Source organism: Ursus arctos, unplaced genomic scaffold (assembly GCF_023065955.2).
Source record: "Ursus arctos isolate Adak ecotype North America unplaced genomic scaffold, UrsArc2.0 scaffold_7, whole genome shotgun sequence".
Taxonomy (NCBI): domain Eukaryota; kingdom Metazoa; phylum Chordata; class Mammalia; order Carnivora; family Ursidae; genus Ursus; species Ursus arctos.
The window spans coordinates 5716008-5741337 of record NW_026623089.1 but is presented as its reverse complement, the minus strand read 5'-3'; the positions used below and the strand labels follow the sequence as shown (position 1 = coordinate 5741337).

At 45.0% G+C, this 25330-nt stretch overlaps 1 protein-coding gene across 1 annotated transcript in view; it reads right to left on the bottom strand.

Moving 5' to 3' along the window:
• Positions 1 to 17538, bottom strand: part of ADAM12 (ADAM metallopeptidase domain 12) — a 335474-nt gene extending 317936 nt beyond the window's left edge. Inside the window, exon 1 of the mRNA XM_026494364.4 lies at positions 17126 to 17538. Within this exon, the coding sequence (XP_026350149.2) occupies positions 17126 to 17213 (88 nt within the window). The 5' untranslated portion in view covers positions 17214 to 17538. The remainder of the gene's footprint in view (positions 1 to 17125) is intronic.
• Positions 17539 to 25330: the final 7792 nt, after the last annotated feature.

The following is a 25330-nucleotide window of genomic DNA, read 5'->3' as shown; positions in this document are numbered from 1 at the left end:
CTTCAGTGCTAACCAGGCGGACAAACAGGGTCCCACATGATGAGCACTCGCATGCGCAGTGGTACTTTGAGCGCACGTGCCTGGGGGGTGGCAAGGACCGAGACCTGCTGCCCGGAAGGAGTGACATTTCGGCGGGAGCCCGCGGCGCAGGAAGAGCTGTCCCGCCAAGGCGGAGAGCCCCGCGGTGAAAGGGACGTGGACGGCTCAGGAACGCAAAGGCAGCCCCCACAGAACCGCCTTCCCTAGCAAGACGCTGCCACCCATTCTGCTGCCCGACACCTCTGGCCACCGGCTGCCAGCTGCCAGGGCCACACCGGGTTCTAACAAAGCTCGTTAGCTACTTAACACGCCGTGGTGGACAGACGTGAAGACGGCTCCCGATGACCTCTGCAGCCTGGTACTCACGTCCTTGTGCCAACTCGTCCCATGGAGAGGGGGCTGACCCGCTCACTTGCTTCTCACCAACACAATATGGCGATACTTCCATGATTAGATCACAAAACTCGTGGCTTATGTCTTTCCAGCAGACGCTCTCTGCCGCCTTCTGCGCTTGCTTGCTTGGCTGCGGCCGGCCGCCATGTTGGACGGGGACGTGAGGGAGGCCTCCTGCCACCGGCCAGCTCGCAACGGACACCCTCCGTCCAACAGCTCTCAGGGAACGAAATTCTGCCTGTAACCAGGGGAGCCGGGAAGCAGAGCCCTTCCCAGTGCGACCTTCAGGTGGGCGCCTGGCCCAGGGGTTGCCTTGACGACGGCCTGCCGCGGACTAAAGCGGAAGACCCAGCTGAGCCCGCATTCCTGACCCACAGAAACCGCGAGGTCATAAGGCTGTGCTACTTTCGACCGCTGAGTGTGGTCACTTGGTCCACAGCATTCGTGTACATGCATTCATAATGTAAATATTTCCTACAGCCATCATGGATAAAAGTGATCAGGGTGAGTCCTACATTTTATTCCTGAGAGGAAACAGAGGACAGGTAATTATTAATCCATCAGCTTCCCTGGCAGAGAAAACCTATCTTAGCTGAGTCCACCCAGGTCCCTTTAATGCAGAACCAAGGGGTCAAGACTGTTGGCCCCTGCACTGGAGGAGATAACGCTAAGTGAAATAAGTCAAGCAGAGAAAGACAACTATCATATGATTTCTCTCATCTATGGAACATAAGAACTAGAATGATCAGTAGGGGAAGAAAGGGATAAAGAAAGGGGGGTAATCAGAAGGGGGAATGAAACATGAGAGACTATGGACTATGAGAAACAAACTGAGGGCTACAGAGGGGAGGGGGGGTGGGGGAATGGGATAGGCTGGTGATGGGTAGTAAGGAGGGCACGTATTTCATGGTGCACTGGGTGTTATACACAACTAATGAATCATCGAGCCTTACATCGAAAACCGGGGATGTACTGTATGGTGACTAACATAATATAATAAAAAATCATTATAAAAACAAACAAACAAACAAACAAACAAACAAAAAAAGACTGTTGGCCCCTGAAAACGGTCCCTAGCCCTATCCTTCCTGTGAGTCCCTGAGAGTCAGGACCCACCTCAGGAAAAATCCCCAGGATCTACACAGTGAGCATCTCAAGGATCTTCCTGGAAAGTTGCGCGGCTCTCTCCTCCAGCCTCAAACCCCAAGATCGACACAAGATGGGACAGCTGGGAAGGGTTCCAAATCTGGAAGGGCACTTGGGAGTTATGGTTCCTTCCAGGGTACCCACACGGTAAGCCGCCGGGGGCTCTGAAATCCACCACCTAGTTTGGTTGTGGCTCAGCCTCATACAAGATGGAGCTGAAGCAAAATGCAAGTGCTCTATGCCTCAGTCCTCTTCTCTGTAAAACGGAAATAATTGTAGCACATCCCTCCCAGTACTGAAGTGGGATTTTAATGAGAGGATTGGTGTAGAGTCCATTGCGGGGTGAATGTCAGGTTCCATGCCAGCGTTTTCACGATGACTGGTATTAGTATATCCATTTATACTGCCTACTTGTCTATTTGGACAGTATTTCTTACACATAATCTTGCTGTGCCACCTGCCTATTCGTGTGTACTTGTACAACTTGAACTTCCTAACCCTGGCTTTCAAAGAGAGCGGTCATAGTATCTCCTGGCCAGACCCATGCCCTAAAGATGCCCGTAAGCCCTTGGATGAGCGCTGGTACACATTTATGAAAGCAAACTCTCCTTTATGGAATTCCTTCACTCTGTCCTCAAAGTAAGAGCAAGGACCCTCAGGAAATATGACTGTTGTCCAGGTACACAGGTAAAACTGTAAAAACGAGGAGCTAAGTATGGTCTCATTATGTGTTGAACTAAGACTGAATGGACATTTTTTTAAAAATTCATTTGCTTCTTTGCAACTCAAGGGAAAAGGTAGTCAGAACCAATAGTTTAAGATTCAAGAGATAAACAATCTTGGCAGTGAGGGAAAAAATATCTTTCCATTTCCTTATCTTTTTTTCTACAAATTAGGAAAAATAACATCCACATTCAGTCTTAGAGTGGAACATTTTTGTCAGAGTCTGGAATGTTCTAAATTTTACTGACTAGAAGCACAAGGATGCAGAGCCTTTAAATGGCCATACCATTGCAATCCCATACTCTAATTGCTAGTTAGCACAAAAGAGCTTGTATATATATGCTCCTCCACAAAATGTGAAAGATTCCTATTTTTACAGAAATCCTACAAACACCTACCCAGCACCTTGATAAGCATTTTGTATTTTGCATTTTATTTTCCTTGTAAATCTACTCTCAGTCCTCTACCCAAACCCCTTTCTCAACAAGCCAGCGGAAGGTGAAGGCTGGGAAAATCAGGCCCCTGGCCTGGGTCTCTGCCATCACTCATGCTCTCTCCAGCCCAATGCTGAGGCCCCGCATGTCCCATAATTGGAGAAGGAGGAAACTAATAATCATTTTGTTTGGTATAACCAAATATATCTGAAAGTAATAGGACAATCTCAAATGGTGCCCCAGCCCGAAGATGCCCCAGCCCAAGACCAATAAAAACGAAGACTGAAACACGAGATTAAAGGCTAGAAGAAAAGAAACAGAGGCATCCTGCTCTCCCAAACCTGTTGCCCCTGTCTTAACCTCCGGGATTAACCTGCCCACCCATCTTCCAACAGCAGGAGGGACGGTGGCTCATGGAAGCTGAGAACTTTGGGCTTCCCAAGGCATGAGCCCAAACCTACATCACTGAACCAACAGTGGCACCTCCTGTGTGTTCGCTAACTGGAAGAACTCGAATTACAAAACGCTCTGCCCAACATGCCCCTGCTTCAGTGCTTACAACAACCCAGCAAGGCAGGCTGTATACTTCTTCTCTCCTTTTTTTTTTAATTAGAAAAAAAATTTTAAGTAGGCTCGATGCCCAGCATGAAGCCCAATGCAGGGCTTAAACTCACAACCCTGAGATCAAGACCTGAGCCACGGAGATCAAGAGTCGGATGCTTGACTGAGCCATCTAGGCACCCCTGTATCCTTATTCTTCGACAAATAAAGAAACTGAGGTTCAGAAAGATTTAGTAGTTTCCTTAGGCCACACAGCTGTCAAGAGGCCAAGCCAAGGCTTCTGAGTCCAAGTCCGAGTTCTGGCATGACCCCTGGCATCCCTCAATGTCATCACTGCAGCGCGAGAGCACACAGCACCCTCGACTCACTAACTCCACGTGGAAGTGACATCAGGGGAGAGAAGGTAAAGAATTCTCCTTGTGTGATGTCATGTATGCCCATAAGAGGGGCAGAAGCTTCTATTAGGGATTTGTTCACGCTTTAAACAGTTGTCGTGACTTGGCCTTTCAAACTGTCCTATCTAGTCCCTTCTGCCACTCCTTTGAAATCACTTTCCTGCTGAACCTGTCACCAACACCATGGCTCTTAGCTGTGCCGAGGAAGAACGAAGGTTGAAAAGCACTTTCTCAGGGTGAGCTGAGGTACAAAGGAAGAGGAGAGATGCTGAACCATGCAGAAGTGGGACAGGAAGTTTCCAGGGGACCATCTACTCCAGTTGAGTAAATTATGCTCCAAGGAACAGACTTCCCCTGCTAAGAAATTGGAAGTAAAACTTCATGCATTGAGTATACTAAATCCAAATTTCAGCGACAAATCAGGCATCTGATTTTTTGAGATAAATCAGTAGAGAAATCATTCCGTATGGGATCATGTTATTCATTCCAAGAGTTAACAAAGATACACAGATGAGTGTTTCAATCACCGGCTTGCCCCATTATACAATCTGCTCTCTATATTAGAACTTTAAAGTATGGGACAAATTCAATATACGTCCTGGAAGGCTCACAGGAATGGAATTCTGTTGACACCTCCGCTGGCAGAGGAGCAGCTTCTGGGAGTGTATTCCAGCCTTGTTTCCCAGCTGTTCACATTCTGCCTCAGCCAGAGGAAGATGGGAACAGCTGACGGCCTCACCCCCAAAGCTCAGCTTGGCCCCATCATTAGCACATCTCACCCCGGCAGCTGCCAAGGCAAAGACTAACATGCCAGCAGGAAAGCAGCTGACTCGCTTTTCTGACCAAGGTTTGGCGTATTGGAAACTGAGAACCAGGGTGCCAGGTGGGTTCAACTTATTTTCTGTACATCTGTACGATCTACTCACTCTACGTGCCAGGAGGTGAGCAGCTGTGTCTGTTTTTCTCACCATCATATGCCCAGTTCCTGGCACAAATCTGAGATTGCTGCAGGCAAATAAATTTGTTGACTAAGGTAACCCAGTTTGGGGACTCCCAGTTCTGAAAACATGGTGGACTGAGCTGATTCAGATAGAAAACGTTCTCAAGACAAACACATAAAAATGTTAAATTAAGTGTGGGGTTTTTATAGTATATACACAACTAAACCGGAAAAGAAAGAAAGGAAAGGAAATTACCAGGATCCATAGACTAAAAAAAGAATTCATAGCTAGTGCATTCAAACACTGCCAATGTCATCCATGCCATAAGGACCCAGCAGATATAGGTCCACAGTCTAAGAACTGTCAGTTTAATGACAGGCAGTATGACTGCAAACCTAGGAGATGGGGATCTAGAGCCAGGACCCCTGCAGGATCCAAGTTCACAGGGCTAGGAAAACTCTACCAAATGCCCCAGGGAAACTGCAAAGTGACACATCTACCCAGAGAGCTCATGAGGGTTAGGGGGTCTCCCAGCAGAAATCAAAACCTCAAGCCTTCATCACATGGGTGTAGACACCAAGATTACAATAATCATATGGTACACAATTCCCAAAATGAGAAATTAACATAAAAATTGAGCTCAGATGAGTGAAATCCTTGAAATACCCATCATAAGTAAATGAGTGGCTCCACTAGACCTTTCATAATCCCAGGTGCATAAGACTCTCATGGAAGCAGCAGTAGTGGAGGGAAAAAACTGAAAATGAGTTCACAACTCAAAACTGCAAGAAGAGATAACCCATGACAATATAGATACAGCACCCTAAGAAGTAGTGATAATAGAATAATCTAAAAGATATCTATATCTATATATCTATATATATTTTCCTCCATCCTCCATCTTGCCAAAAGTTTTGAAGACATAAAATACATAGAAACCATAATGGAAGATAATTAAAAAAAACATTATTTGTAAATGATCTAGCAGGTTTAAGAAAGAACAAAATAAAGCTTCTATAAATGAAAAGTAAAAGGCAATGGAAATGCAAAGTAAGTCCATAGACAGTTTGAACAGCAATATAGACATTGCTTGAAAGAGAACTAAGCAATGAGCTTTAGGCCTAGAGATATCACCCAGAGTATAAAGCAGAGTGATAGGAACAAAGAGAAATTAAAAGCAGTATGACTGAATGATAAGGCCTTGTTACATATAATAAAAGTCCAAAGAAGGTAATGGAGAAAATAAAGACAAGAGAGTAATTAAAGAGATTATGATGAATAGTTTTTAACAATTTATTGGATTCAAGACATGTGTCAAGAGCAGATATACACAAATTAAGAATAAATCCATATCAAAAAACATGATAAAAACTTCAGAACCACAAAACAAAAAAACAAAGAACAATCCTAAGAGCAACCAAAGAAAAAGGCAGGTTTAGTGCAAAGGAATCATTAAACGAAAGGCTCCTCAACAGTGATAGTAGAGACCAGGATATAATAGGTAATATCTGCTAGGGGATAATAACTATCAACCAGGAATTCTATACATAGGTAACCTAACTTTCAAGAAAAAGAGAAAACAAACATTTTTCAGGCAAATGCAGAGATTTGCTACTCATAGATCTTCAATGAAAGTCAACTTTGATAAAAAGCAAACTGACTCCAGGAGGCAGAAGTGGTTTACAAGAAGCCATGATGGAAGAGAAGAACTGGTTACACTGGACTCATCCAAATAATCCAAGACTATAAAAAACAAAAACAGGGGCGCCTGGGTGACTCAGTCAGTTAAGCATCTGCTTTCAGCTCAGGTCATGACGCCAGGGTTCTGGAATCGAGTCCTGCATCAGGCTCCCTGCTCAACAGAGAGTCTGCTTCTCCCTCTGCTTCTGCCTGCCCCCCCTTTCTCTGTCAAATGAATAAAGTCTTAAAAAACAAAAAAAAAGCCTACCACCACCCTATAACATTTTTTGATAATGTGTTTCAAACTGATCGAATAAAATGCTAGATAACAACAGTCAGTGGGAGAAGAGATGAAAAGCATTAAGCATTCTTAGCCTGCAGTACAGTTTGAGAGGAGGCCAGAGTTACTGACCACCTTTACACTTTAGTGCCTGAGGTGCAAATGTTAAAAATTTAGCAATATTACTAAAACTGTGGAAACAGACTATATAACCTTCAAATTAATAAAACTGGACAGAAGTAGGTATAAATAATCCTTCAGTAATAGGAGAAAGAAAAGGGAAAATATTTAAAAATAGCAATGGTAAATAGAGTTCAAAATTTTCAAAAGTCACAATAAATGTAAATGGATAAAACCAGTTGGTTAATAGGCAGCAATTACAAAGTTTTAAAAATCCAGCATATTTTTTCTATGATGGGCACTTGTGAAATATAACATGGAAAATTTTAAAATAAAGATAGAGGAAAATATATGCCAGAAAATTTTTTTTTAAAGAATTCTTTTTTTTTTTTAAGATTTTTTATTTATCCATCTGACAGAGAGAGAGACAGCCAGCGAGAGAGGGAACACAAGCAGGAGGAGTGGGAGAGGAAGAAGCAGGCTCATAGTGGAGGAGCCTGATGTGGGGCTCGATCCCATAACCATGGGATCACGCCCTGAGCCGAAGGCAGACGCTTAACTGCTGCGCCACCCAGGTGCCCCCAGAAAATTTTTAACCGAAATAAAACGGATATAGTAATTTTGTCTTAGACAAATCTGAAGCTGTACACAGTTGAATGGACCCAACAAGCTAACCTCAAAATGTATCATGCAAAAACTGACAGAATTACAAGGAGACATGGAAAACCCACGATTCCATTAGATTCTTAAAACCTCTGTTAGCAACAGAAATACTGAACACAAACTATTTGTCATAACATGATGTCACATCAATTAATAAGTTTAATCTAATTGGCATATCTAGAACACTACACCCAATACACTATTTTCAAACACATATGTGATTTTTACAAAAATTCACCATGCATGGGTTCATAAAGAAAACTTCAAATAGATGAGCATCAATAGGACACAGATGGCTTTTTCTGACACCAGTGCAATAAAATCAGATATCGAGAAGAAACTATCCTGTCTCAAGCATTTGGAAAGTAAAACACACACACACACACACACACACACACACACACACACCCCAATCAAAACATATGTCTAAATAACTTAGTAATAAAAAACCTCATAACGCAAATTATGGACTATTTTGGATAGGATGATAACGCAAAACTGGAAGCAAATTGTGTGCAGCAGTGAAAGCAGTAATCAGAGGGGAACTTTCCACCCTTTGTGACTATAACAGAAGAGGATGACTGAAGGAGGCAGAGTTAAGGTTTCAACAGAAGAAACAGAACGGTGTGAGCTCCAAGGAAGTAGAAGAAAAGGATGAGGATTTCATGAAGTGGAAAAATAAATAAATAAAAGAGATCTACAAAAGAAAAATGCAACAAAATTATTGAAGACGGAGAAAATATGAATAGCACTACAACCATTGAGGAGATTAAGTCAACTGTCAAATTTCTCATGAAAAAGCCCCACACCCTGGTATGAGGTGCCAACAACTATTAGGAAAAAAAAAAATCACCTGTATACCTAAGCTGTCCTAGGAATCACAAACGCAGCAAAGCACCCTAGCTCTCTTTCTGAGGCTAACAGTAGAGCTTCGAAATGAAAACTAAACAGACATTTAGAGAAAGGAAAACTAGAGACAAGTCGGTTATGAACATTGCCCTAGAGTGGATAAAGTCTTAAATAAAATATTAATAAATGGAATCCAACATTATATTTTAAAAACATTCGATTCATGGAGGATTTATCCTAACCATTCAAAGATGGTTTAACAGTATAAAATCTATTAATGCAATGCATTACACTAATAACAGAAGAAAGGGGGAAATCAACAACACCCGAACAAGGGATCTATCCAGAAATGTTTAGGAAAAGCTTGAAAAAATCAAACAACCATTTATATATGTTAAAAGGAAGACATTTTAGCAAACTAGCAGTATAGGGAAATGTTAACCTGATAAAACATATCTAATAAAATTTTACAATAAACATCTTAACGGTGAAAGCTAGTTATTCTCACTGAAGTTGAGAAAAAAACCCAGGGATATATGGAGTCACCATTTTTATTTATCATTATAATGGAAGTGCTAGCCAATGAAAGAAGAAAAATAAAAGATAGAATGCACAAGAACTGTAAAGAAAAAACAAAATTTACCATCATTTTCTGGTGGTAATTCTTTTAGAATTTCTATGAAATCAATTTACAAACTATCAGAATAAAAATCAAGCAAAAATCACAGAATTCAAAAGCAAAACACAAAAATCAGTAACATTCATTTATACTGAAAGGAAAACAGCCACAAGAACTTTTTTTAAAAAAAGAAATGATTCCACAAATAAAACAAGAATAGGGGCAGCTGGGTGGCTCAGTTGGTTAAGCGCCTGCCTTTGGGTCATGATTCCAGGGTGCTGGGATTGAGTCCCACATTGGGCTTCTCCCTCTCCCTCTACCTGCCACTCTGCCTACTTGTGATCTCTCTCTCTCTCTCCCTCTCTCGCTCTCTCTCAAATAAATAAATAAAATCGTTTTAAAAAATAAAAACAAGAATAGCTGGTATTCATAGAAGCTGAGAAATAGACGTGTGTTCATTACACCGTCTATTTTTGTATGTATTTAAAATTTTCCATATTGAAAAGTGAAAACCTAAAAATAAAATAACCAGGTACCCAGGGTACCTCAAAATATATCTTACAGAGATGTGCAAGAACTTAAAAGAGAAAATTATTTTAAATTTATTGAACAACATTAAAGAACATATGAATAAAGAAGTGACCATATTCATGAAACAAAGCTTTGATGCTGTGAGGTAGTCAATTCTCCCCCAAATTAATCTATAAGTCCCCATAGGGTATTTTGCAGAACTTATCAAGATTATTCTAAAGTTCATACGAAATACTAATGTTTCAGGAATAGTTCAGAGAATTTTAAAGGAGAGTAGGGAGAAGAAGAGGGGAAATTAATGTTCTTTGAGCATTTAGCATGAGCTGTCCAAAGCACTTTCCATGTATTATCTCATTTACTCCTCCCTGTACCCCTGTGGGGGCAGATACTATTATTATCACCATTTCATGGAGAGAGAAACTGGAGGAAAAAGCTTGAACAATTTTTGTGAGGTTTAGGGTGACCAGTCTTCATGGTTTGCCCGGCACCAAGGGTTTCCTGCAACATTGGACTCTCAGTGCTAAAACTGGGAAATTCCCAACAACAAGGGATATTGACCACCTTCCTAAGGTCACATGTCAGTAACGGCAGGGTGGAACTGATATGTAAACACTGGCAAGCTGACCTCAGGGTCTGCTCTCTACACCACTACATGCCAATCACTCTAAACACTTAGGGCTGATTACAAAGTACAGAAACCTGAACACAGAAGGATGCTGGAGATGTGATAAATAAATGTCCAACAGAACAAGGAACACAGAAGCATATCTGTCTATACTTGGTATTTATCAGAAGGGAGAAAGGATTCAATAAATGTTAACCAGGATGATTGGTTATCCTCTCTATATGTGAAAAAAATAGATGCTGACTTCATAGGATAAAAAAAAAATAAAGTCCAGTTATATAAAAGTAAACATCAGAAAGTTAAAATTTAAAAGAAATTATTATAATTATATTATATTATAATATAATAAATAATATTTTATATATAACATAATTATATATAACATATAAATATATAATAAATATTATTATTTTAAGTGAGCTCTACAATTTATGGCTCATTCAATTAAAAGGAATGAAGAAAGCACATGTACCAACATGAATAAGTCTTTAAAGCTATTGATTTAAAAACAGCAAGCTGGGGCGCCTGGGTGGCACAGTGGTTAAGCGTCTGCCTTCGGCTCAGGGCATGATCCCAGCGTTCTGGGATTGAGCCCCACATCAGGCTCCTCCGCTATGAGCCTGCTTCTTCCTCTCCCACTCCCCCTGCTTGTGTTCCCTCTTTCGCTGCCTGTCTCTATCTCTGTCAAATAAATAAATAAAATCTTTAAAAAAAATAATATAAAAATAAAAACAGCAAGCTGCAGAAGGCTGTTGTATACAGTAGGGTACTGTTCGCATAATATTTAAATACAAAAAATACTGAATATATTTAGGAGATGAGACTGCCCAATTTTTTAAGTAGTTGTCTGGAAGCTGAGCTCTTAATATAGCCTTGGGAGGACATGAAAGCTTAAAAAATAAAAAATGTCAATATGATGGTGAATTATTCAGGTTCTCCACCCCATCTATCAGTTGGAGGCAAGGTATATTGGACATTAACACACAAGGATGCAGAATGAAAAATGAGCTGGAGGAAGGATGAAGATCGAAATAGCAGCCTGTCGGACAGCGTGACGTTCAATGCGCACATTTCAATTGGCAAATAAAGTGTGTTTGAACTGCATTGCCATTCTGCTTAAAACTAAGCTAAATTATAATCTCATTGCTATAGATGTGATAAATTACACCAAAGACAGAGAGCAGAATTCATAGTCTACAAAATGCTCCCCAGGGCTAGGTGAAGACCTTGTCCCCACCACGAGGCAGCCTAGAGACACCCTACATCTGCAACTGAGCAGATACCCTTTGAAGCTGTGGTTTCCTCCTCCATAGTGTGAGGGTAATAGCAGGACCTGCTTCAAGACTTTCACACGCGGATGGTATGAGATGGTGTGTGCAAAGATCTTAGAACTGCCCCTGGCACCAAAGCACTCAGTAAATGCCTATTAAAGTAGCTATGTGCTGGTATAAACACTTTGGGTTTAATAAAATACTAAACAAACCCATGAAGAAATAGCTACTCAAAATGCATAGAAACTATTTCTTGAAACATTCTGTCTAGATCATATCAACTTCACTTTGTCAATCCCAGGGAGCTGATAATTACAGAACTGTACATACCACAGAGCTGTTTAATACAGTTCCCAGTGGGTACACAGCCAAAGGGCTACAGGGCTAGCCACTTGGTATAGAAGAAACATCTGAAAATGTTTCTCACACCTGTCTTTATAAATCATAGATACCACGGGAACAGTTCAGCTTAAAAAGATTCTTGGAACACAAAACAAAAAAAAATTTTTTTTTTTTTTTTTTTGCAACTGTAATGAGTTCATTACAGCATCATCTACACCCGGAAGAAATATGTTTAGCATCTTTACGTGATGCAGTTGCATTGCTTTAAAAAAAAATCTTCGGAGTTTCCACAGCTGCAACATCTATCTAATTAGGTATATATTGACTTTCAGCATTTATAGATTTTAAAAGAAAGTTTTAAAACATTTAAAAATGGATGTAATTTTTGTTTCCACAAGGAAGGAACAGAAAGAGCCAAATGACAATTAAGAGAAAGAAAGCGTGTCTATATGTAGGGAGTGGTAACAGAAGCATGGGCTGACTCCTGAATGTACTTGGCAGACCCACAGATGTTCACCTGCCCTCCCTCCTGAAACCCCACAATAGGGAATAATAACAATAATTTTAAAAACAATGCATTGGAGAGAAGATAACAAGTAAGAGAGAGCAACAAAGCTTTCAAAGATGGAGAAGGATAGATGAGAGGTTCCTTACTTAGTGGAGAAGAAAGGGCTGGCACCCTGCTGCTTAGGGAGGAGGGAAGCCATCGAGAAGGTGAGATGCATGTGCAGAACCTGAAAATGCTTGGGAACGGGAGGCACGAGGAACTGTGACGACCAACACAGGCTGGGCTGAAGTATCGTCTGAGGAGAAGTTAGAGCCCTAGATCCCTTGCAAAGCCACCATGGTGAGGGCATGGCCCCTTCTTCTCTGACAGATGAGGAGATGTATTTTCTGGAGACACTGAAGCAGAGAAATCCTCTGCTCAAGAACCTCAGGCATAGCTGAGGGAGGGAGGGGAAGCAAGGTGCCAAGTTGAAAACAAAAGGATGAATTAAAAAAAAAAGTAAAGCACACTTAAGAGTGAGACATTCACTTTAACCCTGTTCCCCTTTGCTCAGCTCACAGACTGTCTAGTCAGGCTTCAGCAGGAGGATGCATGGTTCTCCTTTGGGAAAACGGACAAGCCTAAGAAAGAGGACATACATAGTCAGTGATGCATGAAGGTCCCCGCAACAAAGTGGTGCTTTGGAAGCACACAGAACTTTCAGTCAGCCTCTTAGTGTCTTAGTTAAATACAAACAACCAAAATTCAGACATCTGAAGAAATTCAGAGATTACAACAAAGGGGGGTGGGGAAGAATCTCAGAGCTAATGATGAGAATGAAGTGAGCAAAAAAAAAATGCTCAAAAAATAAAAATACGGTCCAAGAGTTCACTGAAATTGTACATTTTTTACAAAAGAAAAAGAAAAGAAAAGAAAGAAACAAAGAAAGAAAGAAAGAAAGAAAGAAAGAAAGAAAGAAAGAAAGGAAGGGAACATTCGTAGAACAAAAAACATCTCCTGGAAAGTTACTATCTGGTAGAAGTAAATAACTCAAAAGTAATGTTGGAAAATGAAACTAAACTCTCCCAGAAAATAGAACAAAAATACAGACATGAAAAATAAATAAGGAAGTTAGACAACGTTTCCAGGAGATTGGGACAGACATCCAGCTAATAGCAGTTTCATAAAAAGCATGACAAAAAACAGCAAGGAAGAAATAATTGAAGAAACAGTACAAGAAAGTGGACTAAAATTTCATAGCACGAATTTTCAAACTGAAAGGGGTCACAGAGTTCCCAGGATAATAACTCATAAGAACTTGAAGTAAATCATCATGAAATGTAAAAATACTAGGGGTAAAATGATAATAGCTTCCGGGGGGGGGGGGATAGTCTACATTTAAAGGACTGACAGAGTGCTATCAAGTTCTCAAGCATCTATGGGTATACAGACAGTTAAGAAATATCTAATCGAACACTGAGGAAATAGGCCTTCCATCTTGGAATTTTATAACTAAACAAACTAGCAGTCAAGGGTGGAATATAGACACGTATTTTTATGCAAGGTATGGCAGGCACACATTCTGACCTCTCTTACTCACAGAATCTGTTTTGTTAAAATACCAATGTGCACAGCTAAAAATAGGTACTTTTCTATTGTCCCATGCAGTTAGCAATGGCCCTGTGTCACAGGCTGATCAAGAGAAAATCTGCTACAAAGGTTTGTGGAAGTATTCATATTTTCCTGCTAAAAGAGATAAGGCTGGCTCTGCTTTTTGCCTCTTCTGTCCTATTACTGCCTAGAATTCAGATAGAATGCTAAAAGGCAGAGCAGCTATCATGAGACCAGGAGGCAGAAACATAAAGATAAAAGTCAACATGTAAGGATGTCAGTTACAAACAAAAGTAAAAGCTCGGCTTCCTGATAGTCTCAGGGACCCATTACACCAGCTACTATACTGCTTACTTCACAACTGCGTGTCATAGAAAGAAAAAAAAAAAAACTAAAAAAAAAAAAAAAAAAATTCTGTAGTCAGGTTTTCTGTTATTTTCTGCTGTATTCCTAACAAGTTATCAAGTGGTTTTACCTCCCATGCACCCTTCCTCAGGAAGTTACTACAAGATGTTCTCCACAAAATAAGGAATAAACTAAGAAAGAGAAAGTTATGGTGCTCAGAAAACTGGTGATCCCAGAGAGGAAGGATTGCAAGGATCTTAGTAATAAGGGTAGTCTTGAGACAACAGCTGTACTGTATCCTAAAGAGTAACCAGTTTATATTGGAATGAAAGAATAAAGGGCTCCAGGAGAGAGAACATTAAATGAAAATAAATAATGGATAGATTACCTGATGTGTTTGATCATGTTGAAAGGAATTTAATAGTTCTCCCAGAAAGTCTGGAAGGTAGAGATTGGTACACAGGAAATAAAACAAAAACAGGTTTTTGTTTTTGTTTTTTTTTTTAAAGCAACTATTAACTCTAGGAAAAACAAAAAGTTGCAAGAGGTATGAAATGGAATCATAGAACACTGTATGGCTCGACTGTGAACAATATTTGCAAAGTCTTTATAGTGCAAACATTGAATTTTGTTTTTTAAAAATTATGGCAACACTATACTGGAAAGTTGGAAAGAAGAGATGCCAGTGTGGCTGGAGTAGAATGAGCAAGGGGGGGAAATGGTAAGAAAGGAGATCATAGAGGAAAACAGGGATTAGGTTATCCAGAGGTTTGAATTTTCTTTCCTAAGTGCTGTGGAAAGCCACTGGAGAGTTTTAAACAGGAAACCAGCATGATCCAACTCATGATTGAAAATGATGACTTTGGCTGTAGTATTGGGAAGAATACACTGTTCAGGGGCAGGAGGGAGAGCCAGCAGACCAGTCAGGAGGCTACTCTAGCAGGGATATGAGGCTTCTGTGGAAGAGAGAAAAAGAAAAAAGGAGAGCTGGGTTGAAGAAGGCATACTTTGAAATGGTGGAAAGAGGGCAGATGGGAATACATCTTGGGGGCTGGTGGCTTTTAGAGAGAAAGGGATGACTTTCTATGTGCTAGCATTAGACATCTGGAGAAGGCAGAGAGTGTTATTACTGAGTTGGGAGGACTGGAGGAGGAACAGCTTTAAGAGTAGAGGTTTTGGGGTCTAGGTTTCTGTTTTGGACCTGTTGGGTACCAAGCAGGCAACTGTTCTGGGTCATGGGGTAACACGCAGGGAGACAACCCCCAGGATATACTCTGCCTTCGACAAGTAGTAATTCCTCCTTTTCCCTTGCCAACACAAAGACATGTTTTATTATATGCTTGGATTTTTAAGCAACTGCAATGCTATGATTTGGGGCACTGATTGATTTAAGAATTGATACTGAGAATCCAAAGATAAACAAGCAGTGAATGCTGGGATATCACAACCTATGCCCCATTCAAAATGTTTAGGTCTAACTGCTTTTCTATTTGAGTCAGATCTACCCCAAGGAAAATCGGTCTCCACCAAAGCTGCTGTCATAAAATAAAAGTCCCCCACTCCGTGAATAATTTCCCATTACTAGTTTGATTTAGTAAACATTCTCTTCTAAAACAAAGAATTAATATTCTCCTTGCTCAGAGGACTATGCGTACAGAGCGTGTGCCAAGTTAGGGACCACCTCAGGCACACTTTGAGATTCTGTTTGAGTTTTAAAAAGTTCCTTCTCAATAAATATTCAAAAGGACCAATTTGTACAAAAGTCTTTCAAAAACACTTTTGACTACTATTATTTTCATTTGCAGGTCACAGAGCTCTTTAAAAATGGTCAGCAGTATTCTTTCTTGGCTTCCCCATTGTTTTTCATTGCTTTGTGCAATCCTTTTATGTAATCATTAATTCCCCAATTGGTCTTCATTGCTGTGTGGATTTTAACGAGAGCTGGGTTTTAGCCACATTACAGTAGATGTGGTGGGGGTGGAGGGTAGCAGTGGCAATTGCAAAATAAAACGTACCATAAAGTGGTAACGGCTCATGATTGAGGCCAGTTGTTGAAAAATAAATGCCTGTTACAAAGAACCATAGAAATTTGGAGTTAGAGGCCAAGGCAAGCCATTCGTTGGTAGGCCGACAGCGCCTCTAGCGGCAGAAAGACCGCGTTGGCGGCGTCCAGGAGAAGCTTCTGAATTTTTAAAAAGGCACCTGCTGGGTGAGTCCCTCATTATGCAAAAACAAAGGCTCCACAGGTGCCCAATTTTAAGAGGATAGGACTCGAGGAAATCTAGATTCATAAAAACAGCCATAATACCTACATTTTAGTTTAACTTCGAAATGAGTTGTCGCTTTACACAGGTTGATTTAAAGATTATTTATAGCCGAAAAACTGACGAAGTGGCGGGAGGCGAAAAAATTCTGCTCAAGTTTGGCCGTCACTGACAACGAGGGAGCGATCCGGAATAAAAAAGTGGGAAAGAAAACTAAAGAAGTAGGTGGAGAGTCAATTTTTTAAAAATGGAGACCGCTGTGAAACGCAGCAGGCACACCTGTGGAGAAGGGGAATGGCTCACCTGTGTGATTATCTTGCCTTCCCCAAGCGTATCCGTGGGGGAGGCGGGGTGGAAAGGAAACTTCATGGAGGGCTGACCCAGAACCTGGGGAGTGGGGAGTGGATTCGCTATGGGACGCTCCGTGTCAGGAAGAGGACCCGACGCACATCATCCCGAGCGACACGTGTAACTGTCAAGTCTTGGACACCTTGGCAAAGTGCAGCCAAAAGGGGAGGGGAGCGGCACCAGTCCCAAGGCTGTGCCGTCCGGGCTACCCGCTGGCGTCTTGCGGGCCCCGAGCCAAGTGTTCCCTCCTTCCCCCCGGGAATTGGCACCTTAGGGAGGAGGGGCTCCCCTGGACGCGCCCCCGCGCGCCGCCACGCGGCTCGGCGTCCCCCCCTCCCGCCCACTACCGCGCGAGGTGCCCCCGGGGGACGCTCGGCAGCCCGCGGACGGCCCCGGGCGGCTGGCGGGAGAGGAGGGCCGGGGCGCGGCGGGGGGACCGCCGGGGCTCGGCGACTTACCTCGGGCCGCGGGGGGCGCCAGCAGAGCCCCGGCCAGGGCAAGCAGGAGGGCGCGGGCGGGGGGCGCGGGCGGCGGGCGCGCTGCCATGGTCGCCGGCCTTCAGTGCAGCAGCTCTCGGGGCCGGGCGGCGAGCGCTGCACCATCCCACGCGGGCGCCGAGCGGGGGCCGGGCGGCGCGACCCGAGGGATTTCCTGCCGCAGGGAGTCAGCCCCGAAGCCCTCGCGCAGCGCCCGCGCCGCCGAGGAGCGAGTCTAGGCTTTCATTTTTTTAAAAAAGTTTTCCCCCGGTGTGTGCGTGTGCGCGCGCGCGCGGCTCTGGCACGAGCCAGCCTTGACCGTTGCAGTAAATGAGCAAACTGTCCGAGTTGGCCCGGGGACGAGGAAGATCGTTAGTGAGAGAAGGCAGGCCTGTGAAATGGATCCACGGCCAACAGTCACCGTTCTCATTACCACGGAACAAATTATCGTCTCCCCCGCACCCCCGCCCGCCGGCGGCGTCCCGCGGGTCCTAGAGACCGCTCAGAGGGCCCGCCAGGGGCCCGCCCGGGGCCCGCCCAGAGCCGCAGATCGCCCACCCCTGGGGGGGCGGTTCGGTGCCGGGCGCCTCGCGGGCCGCGCGCCCCGGCGGCACAGACGTGGCTCGGTGGCGGCGCGGGCGCCCGGAGCGCACACATCCCCGCCCCGGGATGATGTGGCCGCGGGGCCCCGGGCGCCCGGCTGCCAAGAGCACACGCGGCTGCACGGTCCAGCTTTCCAGGCTGAGGCTGGAAATGATGACTCGGCTGCTCGCTCCCCGTCTCGCCGGGAACCCGCGGAACGCGGGTAGCAGGTCTGGAAAGCTGTCCAGCGCCCGGGCGGGCGTCCCCGGGCCTGTGCCCTCAGCTCCCACAGGGACACCTCGGGCCTGAGAATCATCTTGGACTCGCAGGCACGCGACGACGTCTGGGCATTACGTTTTTCATGGACTGCTTTAGGTTTTACGTTGATAGGTTGGCTCCGGTTACTTTCCCTATGGCATGGGACCCGGAAGAGGGTGTACCCCGTCCTTTCCCAAACTTTCCCGATCATGAGAAGCATCTGTATCTGTTAGAAATACAGATTCCTGGGCATCCTTCCCCGCCTGTGGCTGCAGACTCTGCAGGCCACGGAGCCAGGGGAAGGCCAGGTGTCTGGGAAACCCCCTGGGGAAGTCAATGGGGGGCCTTGCCTTGAGGTGAGTCCTAGTTCTTGGCGGTCTCTGCCCTTTCCACCAGAGAGCCTCGCAGAGCCATGGTGTCCGTTTTGATAACAGGACTTGTTGCCCTCTCCAAGACCTTGGGGTCAGGATGGACAGCGATGCAGCTAAGCTCACTGAAGGAGCGGGATGTATTAAGGATGGTGGCCACCACCCACCTAAGACCGAATTCTGACTGTCACAGTCCGCGTTCCAAGGGCCAGTTAGACCCTGTTAGAGGAAACTGCCCTTACTGTCTTTTACTATGTACAGGAAAGTCGCTTTCCTATCTCCCACCCACTCCCAGGGTTTTGCAGCGTTCTCAAGAACCGTGTCAACCCTCTCAACAAAGAACAGGCCTTTAAAACAAACAAACAAACAAACAAACAAACACCCTGAAAGCCAGAGGCACTGGCCAAAGGGCCCACCTTCTTTGTGCCAGGGCACTCCAACACTCCATCCGGAATCAAGGCCTGGTGTGAGCCCCAGTTTAAATCCAGCCCTACTTACTCCTGCCCCTGAGTGTGGCCTTTCTCTGTTCATTCATTCCCTCAATCAACAATTAGCCGTGCTATGTTAGGGACTTGGGAAACCAAACGAAGGAGAAATGCTTTTTGCCTTCAAAGCCTTTTCGGTCTCATAAGACAAACTGATAAATCAGGACTCCTGACAGTGTGACTGGTTACTTAACCTACTTAATAATCACTGGGTTGCTTGTTCACTACATTATTTACTAACGGACTTCAGAGGATCGCAGTATTGTGCTAAAGTAATGCAGCCGGTACATTATTTCCATTTAAAATCCTGAATATACAGATGAAGCAACTGCAGTATTTAAAGGTTAAGAGCCTCCCCCACGGTCACAGGGCTAAGGAGTAGGTCAGAGCCCACCCCAGATCTGTTAGCAAATACAGCTTGTGTCTTTAACTCTGACTTCTAAGCTTTGGGTTCCGCATCTGTTAAGTGAAAGTAAAAGACAAACCTCCCAGATGGTAGAGAGCATTAAATAAACTAATACTGTGCCCCGCCCCCAACCCACGGATTCCTGAAGTTTGTCAAGAATTCACATCCCCTGGTATTTGCACTGGACATTATGACTCGGAAGGTCTGGGAAGTTTTAGCAAGTACTCAAGTGGTTCTGATACTTTGGTTCCCAGAACGTTCAGAAACACTGAGCGAGGGAATTAAAAATGGTTTCCTTTGAAGCCAGTGGGACAGACTAGTTTGGGGATGAGTCTAGCTGCTGGCCTCTTGAATCTTTCTTCTTACTGGGCAAATTTTTTATTCATAATGGACCTCGTATGTGCTGCAAACCGGACTGGGGGCTTTCTATACTTTCTCTTCTAATCCATTTCTTTTTTGTTCTTCTATATTCAGCTGTTAGTCTTAACTGTGGAAGTCCAGTTTTGTTCTGTTTTCTTAACCTGGAAGTTGCAAGGCTCTTTCCAAAGGGTTAAATGTACCCCAAGACAGTCCTTGGTTTGTTTTGACCGAATGAAAAAAATAGTCAATGCAAGGGGGGGAAAGTAAGACAGGAAAGAAAATCCTAGCCACAGCCCCGGTGTCTCAACCATTTAGTTCCCCATCTCTGTGAAGCAAGGAGTCTGGACTGACACTCCATCCATAAAGACTTCATGCTCATCCGTAACAGCCGGCGAGGCAGAGGGAATCTTCCGTCCGGCAGATGGCTGGCCTTTGGATGGGAACTCTGCCTCCTCATTCACAGGAAATGGAAGCCGACATGGCATTCAATACTGGATTGTTAGGTCATGGTATGGGGTCAGAGGCCAGGATCTGCTCATTAAAATTTCAGATAGATGGCTCGTTGTCCCTTCCTTTCCAGAAGAACTGACCTTTGCGATACCGTTTCCTGTGTGCAATTTTTGCTGAATAGCCTGGGCCTTCATGAGCAGGGCACTTACTGCTCACCCAAGCTCACATTTAGCTCAGTCCACTCTGAGTACGAGCCGATGAGAAATGGAGGCAGATTTTCCTAAGCCAGGGTTTTACAGGTAGCCACTCCCGACTTCGGTAACGGGTCAGCCTCCCTGTAGTCCGACCCGCTGATGGAGCTTTACACAGAGGCTCACAGAACAGCTTTTATCTACGCAAGCACGGTGCCCAAGGCTTGCTGTGAACGTAGACAAACACAGTCGCCCCGTGATGAAGATTCTTGGAAATCTTTTTAATTCCATCTCTTGGGGGCTTGAAACTCATAACCCTCTCAGTCCGTGATAACATGGAGTCCATTTTCTTCTCATAGATCTCACTTCGAGAATCTGTGCCTCACTTCCAGAGGCTTCTCAGTTCTCACTTTAAGAGCACCCAAGAAAGAAGAATGCTTTGGGGGACTCAGGGGCTCATGGGTGCTCCGGGTCAGAAGGGACATGGAAGATCATTTAAGCTAGCTCCCTCCAACCCATCTATACTCACCTGTGGCGCCCTGTCAGCTGACCATCCGATATCTCCTTGTATACCTACGGTGATGGGGAACTCACTACTCATTACTCGAGAGAGCCCATTTTTAAGGACCCCAAGTGACTGACAACACCCAGGAGGAACAGAAAGCCACCCCCTGGCCAGAATGCTCGCCACGGAGATAGCCCCCTGGCTGCACTTGCCTGTCCTTCCCCACTGTCACTGCGGCAGGCTGAACAAACAGGCAGTACTCAGAAAAAGGTGAACTGGGAATCTCAAAAACAAACATGAACTCACCAGAATGACCAAATATTTGAAGATCCTCCTTCATTCAAGAAATAAAGCTTAATCTCCCTCCCTTTCCATGTCGGTTGGGATGGGAGGCTCGTTCTAATGAATAAAATATGGCCGAACTGACCGTGCATGAGCTCTGAGACTAAATCATGATGGCAGGAGTGACTCAGGTCACTCACTCTTGAAGAAAACCAGCTGCCATGAGGACACTCTGGCAGTCCAACCGGGAAGAACTGAGGTAGGACACGGAGGTCTCCTGCCATTAGCCATGTGAGTGAGCAATCTTGGAAGTAGAGCTTCTAGCCCAGTCAAGATTGGGCAGCCAGGGCAGTATCTGAGAGACCCCATGGCCAACGCACCCAGCGAGACTGCTCCCAAATTCCTCACCTACAGAAACTGCATGAGATAATTTTTATTGTTTTGAGCCACTAATCTGGGGGATAATTTGTTACGCAGCATGAGACAACTAATCCACACTTAACAAGGCAAACATTTCTTTTCCATGAGAAAGTTTGCAAGAATTTTCATATCAAGGGCACCTCCCTTCTTGTCTGAGCTTTGAATATAAGTTATAGATGGGTGTGGGGCACCTGGGGGGCTCAGTCGGTTGAGCGTCTGACTCTTGGTTTCGGCTCAGGTCATGATCTCAGGGTCGTGGGATCCAGCTCTACAGAGATTCTCTCTCTCTTCCTCTCCCTCTGCCCCTCCCCTGATCCTTCTCTCTCTCCCAAATCAATCAATAAATTAAATCTTTAAAAATTAAAAAAGTACATAGATGGATGGCCACAGGCCTCAGCTCTGTGCCAGCATAATTATTCACAGTACCCTCCATTCACTGTCATAAGCATCACGGTTTGCAAACAAGTTGTACCGCTAGACGATCTGCAGATTACCGTCTTTTACGTGGTGTGTGCGGCAGGAGGCAAAGGCAGGCCCAGAGCTTGGTTCTACATCTTGACTCAGTTCCTCCTATGAATACGGCGGAACGTGGGACCGAACTCACCATGCTGGAGAGTATACCTACGAGTCAAGCCATGGCCACCAAAGCAAGCTGTGAAGGGGTGTGGACCTCCACAAGCTTTCTGTGAGTCTTTTCACTCCCCGGTGAGCCAGTCACTCAGTGATCTGATCTAAAAGGCTACTTCCGGACGTGGTGATACATTTTTTACTGGCTGCCAAGGAACCCGCAGGCCTTTGCTGTTGACTGTATCTTGAACACATCAAAGCGAAAATGTGATTAAAGGCCATGCTCGCTCTTGGATGGAGGGACCCACCCGGAGAAGCAGAGATGCTCCCACCAGGCAAGGCTAGCCACTCCCTCGTAGGGTTTCTGCTCTGAAAAGAGGCACAGGCTCCCAGCAGCCAGGAGAGCTGGGATGGGCAGGGCCTCTGGAGCCGAGCCAGCCCCTCCCTATCTACTGGCCTAGGCCCCAGCCGCTTTCCTCCCGGGGAGGGGCCAGCCCTATTTGACAATAACCCCAGGGAAGGCCATTCCAAGAGGTCCATATGTTTCTGAAACTCCCTCTTTACCTAATCTCTCTGGTGGCAAATTGGGCCATTTGCCTGTCTTCTGTGCTCTTGAAATTGGAAAATAACTGGACACCGGCCCCTCTCCTATGTATTTGAATGCAGTCCCCATTTCGTCTTTACTGTTTTAGGCAATCAACCCCAATTTCTTTAACTTGTCTCTTGGGTCCTATTCTTGCTCTCTTTAATCATGCTTTTTGCTCTCTTTTGGACCGTCTCCAGTTTCCTGATTTCTCTTAAACTGTGGAAGCACAATGTGGCTGGGGAGATCCAAGAAGGGCCCGCATGAGGCCATGGGGAGCAGAGGCCGCCTTACTGCCTTGGCTTCAAGGGCGGTGGGGTCTCTCCGCAGCTGAGACTCATAAGTCCTCTTGGGAGCCTCACTGCTTTCTCCTCTGGGGGTGAGGGACAATTCTGGGTGGTTGCGGGGAGGCGGGCTGCCCTGGTCTGGGTGCGTCTGGCCCTCCAGCCCATCGCTGCATGGCCTTGCCTGGGGCACACGCAGCCCTCCCTCACTGTGCTTACCTCCGCCCGCTCCCTGGATCTCAGTTTCTCTGCTTCTTTGATGGACACTTTTACGCAGGCCTGCTTCTCCCCTTAACTACTCCTCACAGGACTCAGACAGAAAAGCCAACTGAGATTTCGAGGGCCTGGGGTCCCTTGCTCGTCCTCCTGCGCCAAGCTCTGGTCTAGGATGTGATGGAGCTTTGATTTTGTAGCAGTGACCAAACATTGGACATTTTGCATCATTACCACGTCCTGGCCCAGCAGCGCCCCGGCTGCCGTAAGCCTACCAACACCTATCAGTGGGAACCCCCCCGCCCCCCCCTCCCCGCCCGCAACCGTCTCCCTGGGTAGAAACACTTCCAGCGTTCTTTTCCCCGTGTAGTCTTAGGCAATATTCCCCAGGGAGTTCTCAGCTTGCTTTGTTCTAGGCTGAGCTGGAAAATAAGAAGTTGAGCGCTCATCCCCAGAGCCCCTTCCGTGCCCTGTGCTGGAGGTGAAGAAGACAGACAACCACCCCTGTGCTCCTGCTCCCCGGTGTGAGACAGAGCCAGAGCGTTACTCTGAGCCTACCTAAAATAACCCTGATGCAAGCCTCTGTCCCCAATCTGTCTGCTCCGCGCAGGCCCCCAGGATCTCATCAACCCCAGCGAGTCCTGTACATTCCCCTTCTCTTGAAGGAGGACACGGAGGGTCTGAGGAGTGACTTGATCCCAGACTTGACAGTGGGTGCAGCTGGGATTGGAAGCTGAGTGTGTCTGACTCCAACGACCCCCCATCTCACTCCCTCCCTGCTGACCCCTTCCTCTCTCTCTCCCTTGACCACACTCTTGCAATTCATAAAGTCCTGTCTCCTCGGCCTCAGGCATGGCTCCTGAGTCTGCCTCCTCCCCCACTGCTCCAGCCCCAGGGCTGGGTCACCATGGCGCCGCCCCTCAATGACAGTCACAGGCCCCTGGAGCTCCTGTTGCTATCATTCCAGCTACTGCTATTGCAAAAGCACTTTTAAAATGAAAACCTGACAAAACTTTCTAAATCCTCTTGGACTTTAGTAATACATCGAACCTCCTTCATGGGAAACACAAGGCCATTTGGGATTCAACCACAACCAGAGTTCCCGACCTCATCTCTCTCCTACTCCGCCCCATACACAGCTCCATCCTTGAGCCACATGGGACTGCTCAACATTTGCAAAGTGTCTACCACTTCATGGTTTTCCATGCTACTCAATGTCAGAATACCCTTCTCCTCCTTTCTGATCCACCCTTCAAAACCCAGAGTGACGCCCTTTCCTCCGCATTGTTTTTTCTACGACTCCAGGCAAAATGGAGACTTCCTCTCTTTGCTTGCACAGTTCTGCGCACCCAGTGCTGGCATCGACTTTACCACTTTGTACTATAATGATTGTTGTGTGAGCCTGCCTGCCTTACTTGACTGGGAGCCCCTTGGAGGTCGGGCTCCTTGACCTATGATATCTGATATGCCCGTGCCTAGCCCAGAGCCTGGCAAAAAGAAGGCACAGCAATTTCTGGTTCAGTGGATAAATGAACCAATGTGTGACTATTCCCACTTGGGTCTTTAAGACTTTTCCTCTCCACACAGCCTTCCAATCCAGGCTCAAGGATAGTGATTCCATGCAAGCATATTTATTGCTGAGGTCCAAGAAGATAAGTAGGCAATATTTCATTTCTCTCCCAAACCATTCCCCCAATAACCTCTGTAATTATGCCAGTGAAGGCCCATTACCGTTGCAAATCAAGTTAGGACTGATTTCCACAGTACTAGCAATCTGTACCAGGACATGTTTTATTTTCTAAAATCTTCCATTTTTAACCAAGTCTGTGAGTTCTGGTACTATGTTTAAGTTTAATAGAAACGAAATCAAACTCTTTCAAAACTCCAAACAACTGTGTTTTGTTCTGGTAATCAGACAATGGATGAAGATTGTGGTTACTTGGAGATATTGCCAACAATGGAAAAAATAAATAAGAGCATGAGTCAGAATAATTTGAAACCAGAAATGTGTGTTGGTAATAACTCAGAAAGTCACATGGAAGAGACTTGGTCACAAAACGAAATTTGAAGGTTTTTTTCAAAAAAAACTGTCATCTATTAGAGAGCCCCTTCTGCCTGGTAGAGTGCCAAGAAACCTTACAAAATCTAGTATTGGGAAATCAGAATTCTGCACCATCAGGAAAATGCTGTCTCTCTGGGGGGCAGGATGCAGACAGTCTTGAGTGCCGTATGG